This window comes from Nycticebus coucang, chromosome X, assembly GCF_027406575.1.
Source record: "Nycticebus coucang isolate mNycCou1 chromosome X, mNycCou1.pri, whole genome shotgun sequence".
Taxonomy (NCBI): Eukaryota; Metazoa; Chordata; class Mammalia; order Primates; family Lorisidae; genus Nycticebus; species Nycticebus coucang.
Window position 1 is genome coordinate 55,189,980 of NC_069804.1, and position 17,704 is coordinate 55,207,683.

Below are 17,704 nucleotides of genomic sequence, written 5' to 3' on the forward strand. Positions count from 1 at the left end.
GGAGGCTGAGGCAAGAGAATTGCTTAAGCCCAAGAGTTGGAGGTTGCTGTGATCTGTGCTGCCGCAGAACTCTACACAGGGTGACAGCTTGAGGCTCTGTCTAAAAAAAAAAAAAAATATATATATATATATATATGCCTACATCTACATAAAGACTTGTATTACAAATGTTCATAGCAGTTTTATTTCTTGTCTTAGTCATCTCAGACTGCCATAACAAAATATCATAGACTGGATGGCTTAAAATAATTTCCCACAGATCTGGAACCTGTTAATGAAGGTGCTAGCGAATTTGGTGAGGACGCTTCCTGGCTTGCCTTATGGCTGTGTCTTCGTATGGAGTTAAGGGAATGAAGGGAGAGTGAAGGAGACAGAGAAGGACACACAGAGAGGGACAGAGATCTCTCCTTATAAGGCCACAGTCCTATTTGATTAGGGCCTCACCTTTATGATCTCATTTAATTAACTACTAAAGAACCTATCTATAGATTTAGTCACATTGGCAGTTAGGGCTTTAACCTAAATTTGGAGGTGGACACAATTCAGTCCATAGAATTTTTTAATAACCCAAACTGGAAAGAACCCAAATCACCATCAGTACATAAATGGATCAACAAACTGGTCCATTCAGACAGTAGAATACAACTCAGCAATAAAAAGAAATGAATGGCTTGGCATGGTGGCTCATTCCTGTAATAGCTGCACTTTGGGAGGCTGTGGTGGGAGTATCAAGTGAGGCCAGGATTTGAGACCAGTCTGAGTAACATAGTGAGACTCCCCCATCTCTACAAAAAAAATTTTTTTGAGACAGAGTCTCAAGCTGTAGCCCTGGGTAGAGTGCCGTGGCGTCATCATAGCTCATAGCAACTTCTAACTCTTGGGCTCAAGCGATCCTCTTGCCTCAGTTTTTCTATTTTTAGTAGAGACGAGGTCTTGCTTTTGCTCAGGCTGGTCTTGAACTCGTGAGCTCAAGCAGTCCACCTGCCTTGGCCTCCCAGAATGCTAGGATTACAAGCACAAGCCACTGTGCCCATCTCAGCTAATTTTTTTTTTTTTTTTGGCCGGGGCTGGGTTTGAACCCGCCACCTCCGGCATATGGGACCGGCGCCCTACTCACTGAGCCACAGGCGCCACCCAGCTAATTTTTTAAATAAAAAAATTTGTAGCCAGGCTCACACCCGTAATCCTAGCACTCTGGGAGGTGAGGAGAGTGGATTATTTGAGCTCATGAGTTCGAGACCAGCCTGAGCAAAAGCAAGACCCCATATCTATATATATATATATTTTTTGAGACAGAGCCTCAAGCTGTTGCCCTGGATAGAGTGCCGTGGCATCACAGTTCACAGCAACCTCCAACTCGTGGGCTCAAGCGATTCTCCTGCCTCTGCCTCCCAAGTAGCTGGAACTACAGGCACCCGCCACAATGCCCAGCTATTTTTTTGGTTGCAGCCATCATTGTTGTTTGGCGGGCCCGGGCTGGATTCAAACCCGCCAGCTCAGATTTATGTGGCTGGCGCCTTAGCCGCTTGAGCCACAGGCGCTGAGCCTAAAACCCTATATCTATTAAAAATAGAAAAATTGAGGCAAGAGGATCGCTTGAGCCCAAGAGTTGGAGGTTGCTGTGAGCTGTGACGCTACAGCACTCTACCCAGGGTGACAGCTTGTGACTCTGTATCAAAATAATAATAATAATAAAATAAAATAAAAAAATATTAGCTGGGTGTGGTGGTGGTGTGCCTGTAGTCCCAGCTACTCAGGATACTGTTCCTAGGTGATTGCTTAAGCCCAGAAGTTTGGAATTGCAGTGAGATATCTCATCACTGCATTTTAGCCTAGGCATCAAAGCAAGACCTGTCTCAAGAAAACAAACAAAAAAAGGAATGAACAATTTGTATGAATCTTAAATTATTTACTGGAAATAAAAGAAACCAGACTGGCCAGGCCCCTGCCTCACACCTATAATCCTAGCACTCTGGGAGGCCAAGGTGGGTGGATTTCTTGAGCTCAGGAGTTCCACACTAGCCTGAGCAAGTAGCCACACCACACCCAGCTAATATTATTTTATTTTATTATTATTATTTTTATTTTATTTATTTATTTTTTTTTTGGGCCAGGGATGGGTTTGAACCCGCCACCTCCAGCATATGGGACCGGCGCCCTACTCCTTGAGCCACAGGCGCTGCCCATTATTATTATTATTTTGATACAGAGTCTCAAGCTGTCACCCTGGGTAGAGTGCTGTAGCGTCACAGCTCACAGCAACCTCCAACTCTTGGGCTCAAGCGATCCTCTTGCCTCAATTTTTCTATTTTTAATAGATATAGGGTTTTAGGCTCAGCGCCTGTGGCTCAAGCGGCTAAGGCGCCAGCCACATAAATCTGAGCTGGCGGGTTCGAATCCAGCCCGGGCCCGCCAAACAACAATGATGGCTGCAACCAAAAAAATAGCTGGGCATTGTGGCGGGTGCCTGTAGTTCCAGCTACTTGGGAGGCAGAGGCAGGAGAATCGCTTGAGCCCACGAGTTGGAGGTTGCTGTGAACTGTGATGCCACGGCACTCTATCCAGGGCAACAGCTTGAGGCTCTGTCTCAAAAAAAAAATATATATATAGATATGGGGTCTTGCTTTTGCTCAGGCTGGTCTCGAACTCATGAGCTCAAATAATCCACTCTCCTCACCTCCCAGAGTGCTAGGATTACGGGTGTGAGCCTGGCTACAAATTTTTTTATTTAAAAAATTAGCTGGGTGGCGCCTGTGGCTCAGTGAGTAGGGCGCCGGTCCCATATGCCGGAGGTGGCGGGTTCAAACCCAGCCCCGGCCAAAAAAAAAAAAAAATTAGCTGAGATGGGCACAGTGGCTTGTGCTTGTAATCCTAGCATTCTGGGAGGCCAAGGCAGGTGGACTGCTTGAGCTCACGAGTTCAAGACCAGCCTGAGCAAAAGCAAGACCTCGTCTCTACTAAAAATAGAAAAACTGAGGCAAGAGGATCGCTTGAGCCCAAGAGTTAGAAGTTGCTATGAGCTATGATGACGCCACGGCACTCTACCCAGGGCTACAGCTTGAGACTCTGTCTCAAAAAAATTTTTTTTGTAGAGATGGGGGAGTCTCACTATGTTACTCAGACTGGTCTCAAATCCTGGCCTCACTTGATACTCCCACCACAGCCTCCCAAAGTGCAGCTATTACAGGAATGAGCCACCATGCCAAGCCATTCATTTCTTTTTATTGCTGAGTTGTATTCTACTGTCTGAATGGACCAGTTTGTTGATCCATTTATGTACTGATGGTGATTTGGGTTCTTTCCAGTTTGGGTTATTAAAAAATTCTATGGACTGAATTGTGTCCACCTCCAAATTTAGGTTAAAGCCCTAACTGCCAATGTGACTAAATCTATAGATAGGTTCTTTAGTAGTTAATTAAATGAGATCATAAAGGTGAGGCCCTAATCAAATAGGACTGTGGCCTTATAAGGAGAGATCTCTGTCCCTCTCTGTGTGTCCTTCTCTGTCTCCTTCACTCTCCCTTCATTCCCTTAACTCCATACGAAGACACAGCCATAAGGCAAGCCAGGAAGCGTCCTCACCAAATTCGCTAGCACCTTCATTAACAGGTTCCAGATCTGTGGGAAATTATTTTAAGCCATCCAGTCTATGATATTTTGTTATGGCAGTCTGAGATGACTAAGACAAGAAATAAAACTGCTATGAACATTTGTAATACAAGTCTTTATGTAGATGTAGGCATATATATATATATATATATTTTTTTTTTTTTTTAGACAGAGCCTCAAGCTGTCACCCTGTGTAGAGTTCTGCGGCAGCACAGATCACAGCAACCTCCAACTCTTGGGCTTAAGCAATTCTCTTGCCTCAGCCTCCCAAGTAGCTGGGATTACAGGCACCCGCCACAAGGTCTAGCCATTCTTTGGTTGTAGTTGTCATTGTTGTTTGGCAGGCCCAGGCTGGATTCGAACCTGCCAGCTCTGGTGTATGTGGCTGGCGCCTTAGCGGCTTGAGCTACAAGCGCCGAGCCAGATGTAGGCTATATTTTTGGTAAATACTCAGGAGTGGAAGGCTGGATAATATATGTTTGTTTAACTTTCTAGACACTACCAAACTGTTTGCTACAGTTGCTATATCTTTTTGCATTTCCACCAGCAGAATATTAAAATTCCATCTCCAATGGGCAAAGTGTCTCACACCTATAATCCTAGCACTCAGGGAGACCGAGGGGGGTGGATTGCTTGATCTCACCAGTTCAAGACCAGCCTGAGCAAGATCCAGACCTCATCTTTAAAACATAGCTGGGCGTTGTGGAGGGCTCCTGTAGCCCCAGCTACTTGGGAGGCTGAGGCCAGGAGTTTGAGGTTGCTGTGAGCTATGATGCTATGGCACTCCACCCAAGGTGACAAAGTGAAACCCTGCCTCGGAAAAAAAAAAAAAAAAAAGAAAGAAAGAAAAGAAAAACCTTCTATTTCCTCCGTACTTTCCACAACATTGGTATGGTGGGACTTAAATTATAACCAGAATCCTTAGTTAATACAAGTAAAGGAGCGTAAGGGTTAAGGAGGCCCAGTGCTCCAGCTGCCTCTCACAACCACCGCTGTAGGCAAACATTCACTGCAAATTTACTGAGTGCCAATTGCGTGCAAAGCTCTGGTGACGATTTCAGGATTCCCTGGTAAACTTGGGCTCTAGTTTCGCGTTCTTGTGTTTAGTTGTCGGAACTCAGATGGTGCCCTAACTTCTCTGGATCTCCTCTTCCCTTCCTATGCATGCAACAATAACATCCTCTGGATGGAAAGAGGAGCCAAGTTAGAGTCCTCAGTTAACCAAGACAGAGCCTGAGGCAGAGGGAGACCCAGAGCTCCAGCTGCCTCCCATAGCTAGGCCTCCTTGCCGGCCGCCAGGTAGGTCACCGCTCGGGTCCGGACGCCAAACACAGGACCTGCCGGCCTCAGCCTCCAGGCCTGGGCGGGCCGCCAGGCGAGTGCGTTCCAGCGCTTAAAAGGCGCCACTGGAGGCCGTGCGTCCACTGGGCGGACCACTGGCCATGGAGCCGCGCGCAGGGGACGCCACGGACCCTAGGGGGAGCAGAGGAGGTACGCGGGCATGGGGAGGGAGAGGGCGCGTCCCCTGCCACCGTCGCCCCGCCTGTGTGCTCCTCACCTTTTCCTTCTGACAGGTGGTAAACAGAGCAGCTTTGGCGCCTAAGCGGCGGTGACAGCGAGTAGGGAACCAGCGACCGGGCTGGGCTCAAGGTCCCCTACCCACACTCACACCTGTGCCAGCACTCACACCCGAGCGAAAGACCCAAGCACCAGACCCGAGGAAATGTGCGGGGAGGGGTCTGCCCGTGGTCACTGGGGACACTTGGGCACTCAGGGTCTGTAGTGATGGGGGGCCGCGGGGTGGCAGCTAGGGGCCCCTGGGGATCCGTGGAGGGAGAATCTGGAGGCACGTGGGCCATGTGGGGAAACCGGGCCTCTGAGGGAATTCAGGGGTTAGCAAGGGTTGCCTAGGATATCTGAAGGGGGAATTGGGGTCCCTGGAGCTACGGGGTAGGTCAGGCTGTGCTCTTTCGGGATATCTGGAAGAGTCTGGGTGCCTGGACATATCGTGGGAGAAGACTTTGGAGTCTGAGGTTATTAGGGGGCAGTCGGAGACCTCCAGGAAAAAAATCATAGTGTGTTCGGAGGTGTCCAGGACTACTGGAGTCAACTAGCTATCTCCGGGGACATCGTGGAGGCAGGCGGGGGTCCACGGGCATTCCCACGACGGTCGGGGGTCGCGGGAGAGGAGAGGGACAGTGGCGACCTCCAGGACCATCGAGGGAGCGGCTGGGGGTGTCAAGGTATCTTGAGGAGCATTTCTAGGTCTTGCCTTCGGACGCCTGGAAGAATGGAGGTTCGCCGAGTCTCAGGGTGGATGTTGACGTGTCCCCCTCTCCCGCGCAGGCCGCCACCCTCTCCTGCCAGCGGGCCCCAGCGCCCGTCAGCTCCTGGCGCGGCTGGACGCGCGCCCCCTGGCGGCCCGAGCTGCGGCCGACGTGGCGGCGCTGGTGCGCAGGGCCGGCGCCACATTGCGCCTGCGTCCCAAGGAGGGTGCGTGACGGGGGCGGGGTTGGTGTGGAGGTGGGTTCAGGGGTGGCAGGCCCCGGGTTCTTAGCTATTCCCCTGGGTGGGGCCGAGTGGGTGTGCTATGGGAGGGCGGGGCTCTGAGGGGGCTTCGAAAGGAGGAGGCCTTGGAGTATCGTAGTGAATCCTTGGAGTATCGAGTGTCAAATTAGTTAAGAGTGCAGGGCTGGATTTTTAAATTCTGAGCAATGGAGCTTCCGACGTCATTTCTGAGGGGGCGGGGTCTTGAGAGTGCTGGGGGCAGGTACTTAGCAAAGGGGCGGACCTGGAAAGCTAGGCAAGGGGGCGGGGCTTGAAATGTGAGGCAGGAGCTGAGGGTTAAGAGGCTGATCAGAGAGGGTTTGACAAAATCTGGAGCAGTACCCTCCAGGGTGGACCTCCAGCTATTGTTTGAGGGGGTGGTTTCTGCGTGTTATTAGTGGGAGTTAAGAAGGACTGTAGGATTATTCAAATGTTTGGGCCCAGGACTTTTTGTTAAGGAGGAAGGGTTAAACAGTTATTTAAGTAGGCTGAGCCTGTAAGATAATTTGAACAAGTAGTGTCTAGGTAAATAAACCGTGGGCTAATTTGTACTCATGTTGTACAAGTGAGGCATGTAAATGAGACTAGAATGTTAGCGTGCCCCCCCCAATCTTCTCTGCCTGTTTCCTCCCAGGTGTTAGTGTGCTGAACTCTGCAGACATAGAGGTCACAGACAGTCGTCTGCCTCACCCCACTACTGTGGATCACCAGGCACAGGTACTACCTCATCCTTTTATTCGAGTCTGCCTGCCTCAGGGCTGGCAGTCTCTGTACATCCCTGTCCTTACTCTAGCATCGTCGGTCGGAAACTTTGGGTATGTGTACTCAACCGCTGGGAGTGACCCATACTGAGGCACGTTGTGCTTCGAAGCCGCCCCGGACCACTGGTCAATTCTGTGTAGAGCTGGTCCGCGGTTCTGCAGGCTTTGGTCTCACTTTAAGTGGCGGCTGGGATGTCTGTGGGGATGCTCCGCTGGCTGTGCGCGGACTGCTTAAGGACGGGCCGGCACAACGCTGCGGTCGTTTGCAGGTGAGCCTTAAGGCACCTTCCATTGGTAGGTGCTATCCCTGCCTCTGTGGGGGTGCTCTCCGTTTTCCCTTCCTACAATACCACTCCCTCGGACTCTGGCAGGTCGGTGACCTAGTGCTCCACATTAATGGAGAGTCAACACAGGGCCTCACTCACGCCCAGGTCGTGAAGAAGATCCGCGCTGGAGGCCCCCAGCTCCACCTGGTGCTCAGCCGGCCTATGGAGACCCATCCTGGCAAGACTGAAGGGGTGGGAAGATTCTCGAAAGGAGATGGTGGGTTTCACAGGGAAAAGGGGTCAGTGAGGAGAATAATTTGGCACAATAGAGAGACTGAGATTCTGGATGGGAAGGGTTTGATAGTCTCTGTGGGGAGTCAAGGTATTCTCAAAAGTGGGGCAGGGAGGGGCACAGGGCCCTGAGATAGAAATAAAGTGGGGGCTGAGAGGGTTGGTCCCAAGGGTAAGAATTTCAGAGAGATGCTTTGTTGGTCCAGGGAGGGAATAGAAGGGAAAGGGTCTGGGGTAAAAGCAAGTGTTCAGAAGGATGAGTCTTAGTTCTGGGATGGGAAGGCAGAGTGGGTCTTAGCTAGGAGGAAATGCAATGGGCATCCGGAAGGTAAGGGGTCTAGTTTTGAAAGACAAAGAGTGGATAAGAGAAAGGGTTTGGAAGTCAAGGGAGTCAATGAGAGGGGAGACTTGGGGGTCTTTGATGGGAGGGGGAAGGAGTTTGTCCTTCCTAAATGAAGACCAGGGTAGATTTCCTATGGAGATTGTGGGAACTGATTTCTGAGGGGCATGTTCTGGATGAGGGGGCACGGGGGGGTGCATTGTGTCTCTGGTCTCAGGAAGGAGGTATCCTGGGTCATGTGGGGTGGTGCTGGTCCCTGAATGGGGCACTTCCAGACCTTGAAGGGAGGTTTCTCTAAGAGTCAGAGTCTGTCTCCTGCAACCCTTGGGCTAAGCACCCCGATTTCAGTTCCCTACATTGACACCCAACCTAACCTGCAGTCCCACCACCTGCAGATCTCAGCCCAGATCCTGGGGGGCCAGAGAAAATGAGGTCTGGCAGCAGTAGCACTTCCCCAGTTCAGCACCTTCAATCCTGGACAACTGGCAAGACCCAGGATACCCGGGAGCCTAGTCCAGAGGAGGTGGCCAGCGGCCGGTTGGTTCCCCGTCCTGAGCCCCGCGCTGAGGACCCTGAGGACCGCATCCCAGGTTCCCCAGGGCCCTGGCTGGTGCCGAGCGAGGAACGTCTCTCGCGGGCCCTGGGGGTCTTAGGGGCGGTACAGCTCGCTCAAGAGACGGCAGCAGGACGGCGGAGACACTGAGCCTACATCAGACCGCTCTGTGCTGCGTTGGTGCCGCCCAACCTAGATCTGGTGTGCTGGGCCCCGCATCGCACTCCCCTCGAAATGTCAGTGGTATGGGCCGTCCAGACCGGCCAGCCCTTCGCTTCTGGTTTGGCCGAGGGAAGTATTAAAATGGTTCAATCCAGTCTTGACTTGCTAGGTGCTCTAGGTCGGGTGGGGCTGCCCAGTCCGCTCTGTAAAGGAGGGGAGTGGCTTGATCCGGTTTCAAGGAGTGCCTCTTCTTGTAACCGCAGTCAAGCTTCTTGCCGAGCCGTTTCTTTCTTTCTTTTTTTTTTTTTTTGTAGAGACAGAGTCTCACTTTATGGCCTTCGGTAGAGTGCCGTGGCCTTACACAGCTCACAGCAACCTCCAACTCCTGGGCTTAAGCGATTCTCTTGCCTCAGCCTCCCGAGTAGCTGGGACTACAGGCGCCCACCACAACGCCCGGCTATTTTTTGGTTGCAGTTTGGCCGGGGTGGGGTTTGAACACGCCACCCTGGGTATATGGGGCCGGCGCCTTACCGACTGAGCCACAGGCGCCGCCCCACCGAGCCGTTTCTTTCATGCTTCCGGCTGGGTCTTTACTTCTGCCTATCCTAAGCCCATGCTTCCTACCCTCGCCTTTTCTCTTCGCCAACTCCTGCTGCGTTTCCCATTCATTCATTTCACCTCTTTGGGGATGTGCAATGGTTCACACGTAATTATTGTGCGTGGCAATGGGGAGTGCAGAGGTGGGCCTGTTATTGTGGCAGGAGTGCACAGGTATAACCCACAGTCCTGACTCAGAATCGTCCAGATCCTCAGCCGTCGTTGGAATATCAAGGCTAGGAGCAGGGTGGCTTCCTTCGCCAGGAGCCTGCGGTCTCCCACTTCCGGCCTAGTCGGCTAGCTTTTGCTGGCACGTAGACTGCCACCCTCAAGGCACTGGCTGGGGCCCTAGAGCCCCCTTTGGGGAGGAGCCGGGAAGGTGTGAGTCGGCGCCTCTGGGCGGACCAGGCTAAAAAGGGCTGTGCGTATTAAAAACAAACAATAAAAGGTTGTCAGAATTTTTCAGCCACGCCCCCCTTTTCCATAGATGGTGAGGAACTGCAGCTGGGCTTGTGTGTACATGCCACACGCTGGGCGTTCCCAATCCCAGGAAAGGTCGAGAATTTCCTCTGTCCTGGAAATAGAGCTCCACAGCTGGGGCTAATATGGCCAGCGGGCTCCAAGCAGGGTAGCCCCGAGGCAGACACTGGCAAAGGCCAGAAACGTCCAGTCACCTCTGCTGTCACCACATCCTGAACACTCTGCCCCATCCTCCCAAGGAGGGAAGCTGTGGTCTGACTGAAGCCGGCAACTTTCACTCCTATGGGGAGGGGGCGGGGAGAGAAGAGAGAAATTAAAGGACCAGAGTGTGAGTCCAGGGTGGCTTGGAGAGAAGAGAGGAACTGCAAAGAGAGCTGGGAATTGGAGTTATGAAGTGAAGAGGTGAACACTTGAATGGTTAGTGCTGTAGATATTGTTAGGGAGTGTGCCAGCGTGATTTCCAACTATCCCTGACTCAGCCTGGTGGAGGTGTGGGTCTATAGAAGTCAGCAAAAGCCTCAAGTGCCCCAGTCCTATAAACCCAGTCACACCCAGGAGACTAATAATAGTAACCCCAGCCACCATTTGCTTAGTCTTATCCCTCCTACTGGCGTTATTGCAATACTTACTTTCATCTACAGTAGTTACATATGTACTCAACAACCTTGATATGTCTATTTCACAGAGAAGGAAAGTGAGGCCCCAAGAGTACAAATAGCTTGAGGGAGTGGGTTTGGAGGATTTGATCTAGACCTGATACACAAGGCTGTCCTCTTAATTTCTTTATTTTTCTTTTTTCTTTTCTTCTGTTCTCTTTTTTCTTTCTTTCTTTCTTTTTATTTTTTATTTTTGTAGAGACAGAGTCTCACTTTATGGCCCTCCGTAGAGTGCCGTGGCCTCACACAGCTTACAGCAACCTCCAACTCCTGGGCTTAAGCGATTCTCTTACCTCAGCCTCCCAAGTAGCTGGGACTACAGGCGCCCGCCACAACGCCTGGCTATTTTTTGGTTGCAGTTTGGCCGGGGCCGGGTTTGAACCCGCCACCCACGGTATATGGGGCCGGCGCCCTACCTACTGAGCCACAGGCGCCGCCCTCTTTCTTTCTTTCTTTCTTTTTTTTGACAGAATCTTACTTTGTCACCCTCAGTAGAGTGCTCTGGCATCATAGCTCACAGCAACCTCCAACTCTTGGGCTCAAGCCTCCGGAGTAGCTGGGATTACAGATGCCCACCACAATGCTCAGCTATTTGTTAGAGATGAGGTTTCACTCTGGCTCAGGTTGATCTTGAACCTGTGAGCTCAGGCAATACACCAGCCATGAACTCCCAAGTTCTAGGATTACAGGCATGAGCCACTGTGCCCAACCCAATTTCACAATTTTGGGTGGAGGAGGAGGGACAGGGCCTAGTTCTGTTCCCTAGGTTGGAGTGTAGTAGCATGATCATAGCTCATTATAACCTCAAACTCTTGGGCTCAAATGATCCTCTTGCCTCAGCCTCTTAAGTAGCTGGAATTACAGGTTTATGCCACTATGCTTGGCTAATTTTTAATTTTTGTTGTAAAGACATGGTCTCCCTATGTTGCCCAGGCTGGTTGACAATTATTAATTAAATCTAAGCAGGCTGGGTGAGGTGTCTCATGCCTATAATCCTAGAACTCTGAGAGGCCAAGAGATGTGGATTCCCTGAGCTCAGGAGTTTGAGACCAGCCTGAGCAAGAGCAAGACCCTATCTCTATTAAAAATAGAAAAATTAGCCAAGAGTTTTGGCAGGTGCCTGTAATCCCAGCTACTTGGGAGGCTAAGGCAAGAAGATCTCATGAGCTATGATGCCATGGCACTTTGCCCAGATGATAGAATGAGACTCTACCCCAAAGAAAAAAATAGACCCAGCTGTATATACCCTGCATTGTGATAGGTACTGTGCAAATGCTGGGAGAACAGGACAGAAAGATGTATATCTTTGTGTAGCTGATGTAATGGGGTAGATGGATGCCAGACAGGAAAGACAAGAAAATTAATTTTAAAAAGATAATTTCAGAGTGATCCAAGAGGTATGAATCTAGCAAAATGAGGTTATGTTTGGGGAGATGATGGTGGGTTTCTGTCCTCTTTGAAGACATGACACTTGAGATGGGTCATGAATGACCAGAAGCCAGAGGTATGAAGAGCTGGGGGAAGACATTGACAGCAGTGGGAATATTAAGGACAAATGCTGTGAGGTGGGACCTAGTTTGTCTTAGAAGACAAACTTAGAAGTTTGTCTAAGTCTGTTTTAGAAACTTAGGCATGTCCTTACAGAGTCAGGAAGCACACGCTCAGCACTTGGAGAAGCATGTTTCATCCCCTCCACTATTCAGTCACTCTTTCAGCAGCTAGGGCTGAAAGACAGAACTTCCTTAGTTTTGAGGGACCCTGTGTTTGAGAAGAGGAGAGAAGGCAAGCCCTTGAGTTGAACTTTCCTAGCCTTCCAGTTCTCCCCAACTTAAATGAAATGAAAATAAAACCAACATCCAGCCTGGAGAGTGAGTCCCTCAGTGCACTTCCTATCTCCTGATTCCAGGTGACCAGGTGTAAGTCTCAGATTCAGAAATTAAGACTGAACTGTAAGAAATGTATTGCTCAAAATAACAGACTCTGCAAATGTCTTCAGCTTTGTCACCTAGCCTTGTACCCCAGGAACCATCCCCTCCCCTTCATTTTACCAAGTACCTGGCAATAAACTTCACCATTCCTCATGTAGGGCTGACTGGCTCCTACCCTTAGAACCAAGAAAACCGGGGCCTAAAATTTAGGGCCAGGACTTCTTTGGGATTTCAGAGCACAGAATGAGAGATACCTTTGCTCCCTGGGTTCCCTGTTAACAAACAATGCCCGCCCCATGTATCGAGCAGCTCCATGCTCATCAGGCCTTGCTCTCTCTCAGCATTTGCAGCAGGGTGTTATCAATGCTGAGAGATTTATTCCAGGGTGGGTGTGGTGGCTCAGGCTTGTAATCCTAGCACTCTGGGAGGCAAAGGTGGGTGGATCGCATGAGCTCATAGGTTCAACACCAGCCTGAGCCAGAGCAAGAACTCATCTCTAAAAATAGGCAGGCATTGTGGCAGGCGCCTGTGGTCCCAGCTACTCAGGAGGCTGAGGCAAGAGAATCGCTTAGGCCAAAGAGTTTGAGGTTGCTGTGAGATATGACGCCAGGCACTCTACCCAGGGTGACAAAATGAGACTCTGTCTCAAAACAAAATTTATTTCACAGTCCGTGATCCTTTATCCGAAATTCTGAAGCCCCTAAAGCTCTAGAAACAGACTATTTTCCCCACAAGTTTGGCACCATTTGATTACTAAATCTGACCTGACTTAATGAGGAACAATTTTCAGTTCTTACTTATTCATTTACTGTGAACTTTCACATCTCTTCCTGAGGCAATGTTGACTTTTATTATTTTTTTTAAACGCGGCAGTCCCAAACCCTGCTGAGAGTATATGCAAGGTGAAAACTTTCTAAAATCCAAAATATTCGGATTTCTGGAAACGTACCAGGTCCTGAGGCTTTACTGGGTCCTCAAACTTTTTAAACAGGGGGCCAGTTCACTGTCCCTCAGACCGTTGGAGGGCTGGACTGTAGTTTAAAGAAAAACTATGAACAAATTCCTAGGCACACTGCACATATCTTATTTTGAAGTAAAACAAAACAAAACAAAACGGGAACAAATACAATCACACGGCCGCATATGGCCCGCGGGCCATAGTTTGAGGACCCCTGCTAGGGTTTAATCATGGCCCAAGCAGTTTCTCAGCTAAAGAAACCAAGTCAGATTCCTCCCAAAGCCAGACTCCTGTATTCCAAAAAGGCGAAGGGTCTCTCCATTACTGCGCCTGGTACCCGAGTTGCCAAGCACCCCGGAGATGGGGCGCCCTGGGGTCTGCGCGCTAGGCTGGGTGGATTCTCAGCGGGCGGGGCGAGGGGGTTTCCGGGGCGGCAGCCACCTGGCCCGGCCCCCTCCGGCCCCGCCCGCTTCTGCTCAGCGCGGTGATTCACTCCCTCCTTCGCCCCGGGGGCCCCCTTCCCGGCCAGACAGCGGGCAAGACGGCTGGGTGTGCAGCGTCCTCGAACCCGCGAGCAAGCGAGCAGATCCTCCGCGCCCGCAAGGACCCTAACCCATGCCATGGCGGATTCTGAGCGCCTCTCAGCCCCTGGTTGTTGGGCCGCCTGCACCAACTTCTCGCGCACCCGAAAGGGGGTTCTCCTGTTGGCTGAGATTGTGAGTGTATTGGGACAGGCGGGTGGGCAAAGGCAGTGGATGGGGTGGCTGGGCCACGAGGAACTGGACAGTCTAGGGTGAGGCAGGCATGTGGCTGGGGCACTCGGCAGGGGGCGCCAGTGGGTGTGTTCTGGTGGACATCTGAAAGTGGGGGCGCAGGGTGAGTCGGTGGGGTTTGGAGAGGGTGGTCGGAGAGCTGGTGGCTCATGGGGTAAGGCGAGGCCTATAACGCATATGGGGGCTTCGTTGGGGAAGCCTTCGTGGACGCATCAGTGGGCTCAAGGAGGTGGTCCGGGGGGTGGGAAGTAGGGGCCTCCTGTGGCAGGGCGTGGCGCTGCCAGGGTACTGGCGGGCGGGCTGGCAGCGCGCCCAGGGGCGGGGCTTGATGGGGTGGGGCCCATGTGTTAGTCCCGCAGGGTAGGAAGCCTCACCCTTCCCCAGTTCTTCCTCGCCCTTTTCGGGCCATGCGGAATGTTCTTAGCTTTTTGAGCCTTTCAGGAGTCTTGGTTTCTCGCCCCACCTCGAAGCTGGCGCCGCCTTTGAGTCACTTGTAAAAGGAGTGCGGTGCCTTTAACGAAGCCCTGCCCCTCCGGTGTCCCAAAGGAGTTGCCCGGGGAACTGCATGTCCCACCCCCTCAAGGCCAAGAAGCTGGCGCCAGCGATGCTCACAAAACACCTGGCAGAGCCACTCTGAGGCTGCCCACATCCTAGAATGTAAAAGGGAGGAAACTGAGAAACACAACTCCACACCTTGCTCGCAGGGTGACCCTAGGCAAGCCATTTAACCTCTCTATGCCTTTTTTTTTTTTTTTTTTTTTGTAGAGACAGAGTCTCACTTTATGGCCCTCGGTAGAGTGCCGTGGCCTCACACAGCTCACAGCAGCCTCCAACTCCTGGGCTCAAGTGATTCTCTTGCCTCAGCCTCCCGAGTAGCTGGGACTACAGGCGCCCGCCACAAGGCCCAGCTATATTTTGGTTGCAGTTTGGCCGGGGCCGGGTTTGAACCCACCACCCTCAGTATATGGGGCCGGCGCCTTACCGACTGAGCCACAGGCGCCGCCCACCTCTCTATGTCTCAAGTTTTCCATCTATAAAATAGAGATATTAAGGCTGGGCGCGGTGGCTCATGCCTGTAATCCTAGCACTTTGAGAGGCTCAGGCTGGTGGATTGCCTGAGCTCAGGCGTTCAAGACCAGCTTGAGCAAGAGCGAGACTCCGTCTCTAAAAACAGCAAGGCGTTGTGGTAGGCACCTTTAGTCCCAGCTACTTGGGAGGCTGAGGCAAGAGAATTGCTTGAGCCCAAGAGTTTGAGGTTGCTGTGAGCTAAGACATGACAGCACTCTACAGAGAGTAACAAAGTGAGACTGTCTCAGAAGAAAAAAAGAGAGAGAGGGGGCCGCGTGTTGGCTCATGCCTGTAATCCTAGCGTTCTGGGAGGCCGGGGCAGGTGGATTGTTTGAACTCACAGGTTCGAGACCAATCTCAGCAAGTGCGAGATCTGAAAGATAGCCATGCGTTGTCCTGGGTGCCTGTAGTCCTGGGTGCCTGTAGTCCCGGCTACTTGGGAGGCTGAGACAAGAGAATTGATTGAGCCCAGGAGTTTGAGGTTGCTGTGAGCTATGACACCACAGCACTCTACCGAAGGTGACAAAGTGAGACTCTGTCTCAAAAAAAAAAAAATAGGGTGGCACCTGTGGCTCAGGGAATAGGGCTCCGGACGCATATACGGAGGGTAAACTGCAACAAAAAATAGCCAGGCATTGTGGCCAGCGCCTGTAGTTCCAGCTACTCGGGAGGCTGAAGCAAGAGAATCGCCTAAGCCCAAGAGCTGGAGGTTGCTGTGAGCTGTTACACCACAGCATTCTACCGAGGGTGACAAGGTGAGGCTCTGTCTCTAAAAAAAAAGATATAATAGTAGTTCCCAATTCATTAGATTATTGTGGTGATTAAGTGAATTTGGAACACAGCACACAAAAGTGTAGCTATTATTGTGTGTTATTTTCCCAATCCTGGTAGGCATCTGAGTTTGAGACCCTCCAATTTAAATCAATCTCCTCAGCCGTGGGAGCTGATGGAGGCCCCCCTTCCTATGTCACCCTTTTAGATATTGTGCCTGGTGATTCTGATTTGCTTCAGTGCCTCCACACCAGGGTACTCCTCCCTGTCCGTGATTGAAATGATCTTTGCTGCTGTCTTCTTTGTCATCTACATGTGTGACCTGAACACCAAGATACCACTCATCAACTGGCCCTGGAGTGTGAGACGGGGGTGAACAATGGCAAGGCTGGGGAGGAACAGGTGGGTAGTATTGTCCAGGGAACTCTGGATGCTGATTTTCCTCTTCTTTATCTCACAGGATTTCTTCCGAACCCTCATTGGGGCGATCCTCTACCTGATCACATCCATTGTTGTCCTTGTTGAGAGAGGAAATCACTCTAAAATCATCGCTGGGGTAATGGCCATGGAGGCAGCCCAAATCAAAGAGAGAAGAGTTTGAGGATGGGGAGGGAACACATTTCTGCCTGTGCTCCTGGCAGAAAGTGAGAGACCTGCAGCAGGCCAGACATGCCCTCAAGGCCTGCAGGAAAGTTTTGCTCAGGTCCAGGTTTTGCCTCTAAAGATCTTCATTAGCTGTGAAGGGCTTTCCCTTGTCCAGCACAAGTACCTTTGTGGGAAGTACAAACAGGTGGCCCCTTTATCAACACACTAGACTACCATCTACTAGAATTTTGTAGAACTTTTGTCTCAGAGGTGGCACCTGTGGCTCAAAGGAGTAGGGTGCTAGCCTAATATACTGGAGGTGGTGGGTTCAAACCCGGCCCCAGCCAAAAACTGCAAAAAAAAAAAAAGGACCTTTTGTCTCAAATGTAGTGTGAATTGTGCCCCATACATGTAGGGCCATGGTGTAGCTGCCCTGTGTTCAGAGGTATTAGGAGGGTATGCTAGAATCCAGGCTCTTAGCCCTTCTGTGGGGCTTGCTGGCAGTGGCAAATACAAAGAGCTAAGAGGCCAAGTAGACTGACCACCTAATCTAATCCCCCTCACTCCCACTCTGCCCCTAGGTACTGGGCCTAATCGCTACATGCCTTTTTGGGTATGATGCCTACGTCACTTTCCCCTTAAGGCAGCAAAAACATACAGCAGCCCCCACTGGTAAGTGTGTATGTGTGTATATATGTGTGTGTGTTTTTGTAGGGGGTTGATGAAAAGGCAGAGGAGAAAAGGAAAGGTATCTCCTAAAGGTATGCATGCCAATTCTGTTCGTTGTTGGTACTTATGGCTTTTGTATTAGTAGGTACCATAAGTGTCAGTATTGTTGTCTGTAAAATGGGAATATGGATCCAGCCAATGCTTTCTCTTTTCCTCACTTGCAGACCCTGCAGATGGTCCAGTGTAGGCGAACTCCTCTCATTTCTCTCTGCAACCTGCAAATAAGTCCTCCATCCAAATAAGCCCACCCCTATAACACTCCCTACCAATTCCCAGCCTTCTATTGAGGTAAAAGTACCTTTATTGGGAGAATTTTGTTTTCCAGCCTGCCAATCAACCTTCCGGATGTGGCCACTTTTATGGGCATGCGTAGGTCCTCCTTCCTTCTCCAGCAGAGACAGAAGTTCTGCCTAAACCATACCCCCACCTAAGCCATAAAATGAGGGAAGAAGGCACTTTAGACTGCAGATTCCAGGCCCCAGTTGTAACCTACTCTAAATCTCCTTGCTATGGGGGGTGGTTCTGTGGAGGGATAAATAAATAGATTATTAAAATATACAACAATGAGTAAAGTAAATCCTTTGATCAAATATGAATAAATCTCAGCATCAGGAGGGGGAAGTGAGGAGG

The 17,704-nt window shown here is 50.8% G+C and overlaps 2 protein-coding genes across 3 annotated transcripts; both read left to right on the forward strand.

The window, feature by feature from the left end:
- The first annotated feature begins 4,758 nt into the window (after positions 1 to 4,758).
- MAGIX (MAGI family member, X-linked) lies at positions 4,759 to 13,461 on the forward strand. 2 transcript variants are annotated; one of them, XM_053580834.1, is made up of 6 exons: positions 4,759 to 5,100; positions 5,956 to 6,102; positions 6,791 to 6,873; positions 6,950 to 7,186; positions 7,289 to 7,460; positions 8,195 to 13,461. In XM_053580834.1, exons 1-6 carry the CDS (start codon positions 5,052 to 5,054, stop codon positions 8,515 to 8,517), a joined length of 1,011 nt encoding a protein of 336 aa, XP_053436809.1. In that variant the 5' UTR covers positions 4,759 to 5,051; the 3' UTR covers positions 8,518 to 13,461. The 2 variants fall into 2 exon arrangements, with proteins under 2 accessions (XP_053436809.1, XP_053436810.1); XM_053580835.1 differs by having other exon boundaries at positions 4,763 to 5,100; positions 8,210 to 13,461.
- A 147-nt stretch (positions 13,462 to 13,608) lies between these two features.
- PLP2 (proteolipid protein 2) lies at positions 13,609 to 17,632 on the forward strand. Its single transcript, XM_053580838.1, has 5 exons — positions 13,609 to 13,864; positions 15,969 to 16,121; positions 16,221 to 16,316; positions 16,927 to 17,017; positions 17,239 to 17,632. The coding sequence occupies exons 1-5, from the start codon at positions 13,769 to 13,771 to the stop codon at positions 17,259 to 17,261; spliced, it is 459 nt and encodes a 152-aa protein (XP_053436813.1). The 5' UTR covers positions 13,609 to 13,768; the 3' UTR covers positions 17,262 to 17,632.
- The last annotated feature ends 72 nt before the right edge of the window (positions 17,633 to 17,704 follow it).

Bases quoted from the DNA above. Each gene is read 5' to 3' on its own strand.
- MAGIX (XM_053580834.1), top strand. From the start codon at position 5,052: ATGGAGCCGCGCGCAGGGGACGCCACGGACCCTAGGGGGAGCAGAGGA. The intron at 6,874-6,949 runs GTACTACCTCAT...TCCTTACTCTAG, and splicing joins CTGTGGATCACCAGGCACAG to CATCGTCGGTCGGAAACTTT. The intron at 7,461-8,194 runs GTGGGTTTCACA...CCTAACCTGCAG, and splicing joins AAGATTCTCGAAAGGAGATG to TCCCACCACCTGCAGATCTC.
- PLP2 (XM_053580838.1), top strand. From the start codon at position 13,769: ATGGCGGATTCTGAGCGCCTCTCAGCCCCTGGTTGTTGGGCCGCCTGC. The intron at 13,865-15,968 runs GTGAGTGTATTG...TCACCCTTTTAG, and splicing joins TTCTCCTGTTGGCTGAGATT to ATATTGTGCCTGGTGATTCT. The intron at 17,018-17,238 runs GTAAGTGTGTAT...CCTCACTTGCAG, and splicing joins ACATACAGCAGCCCCCACTG to ACCCTGCAGATGGTCCAGTG.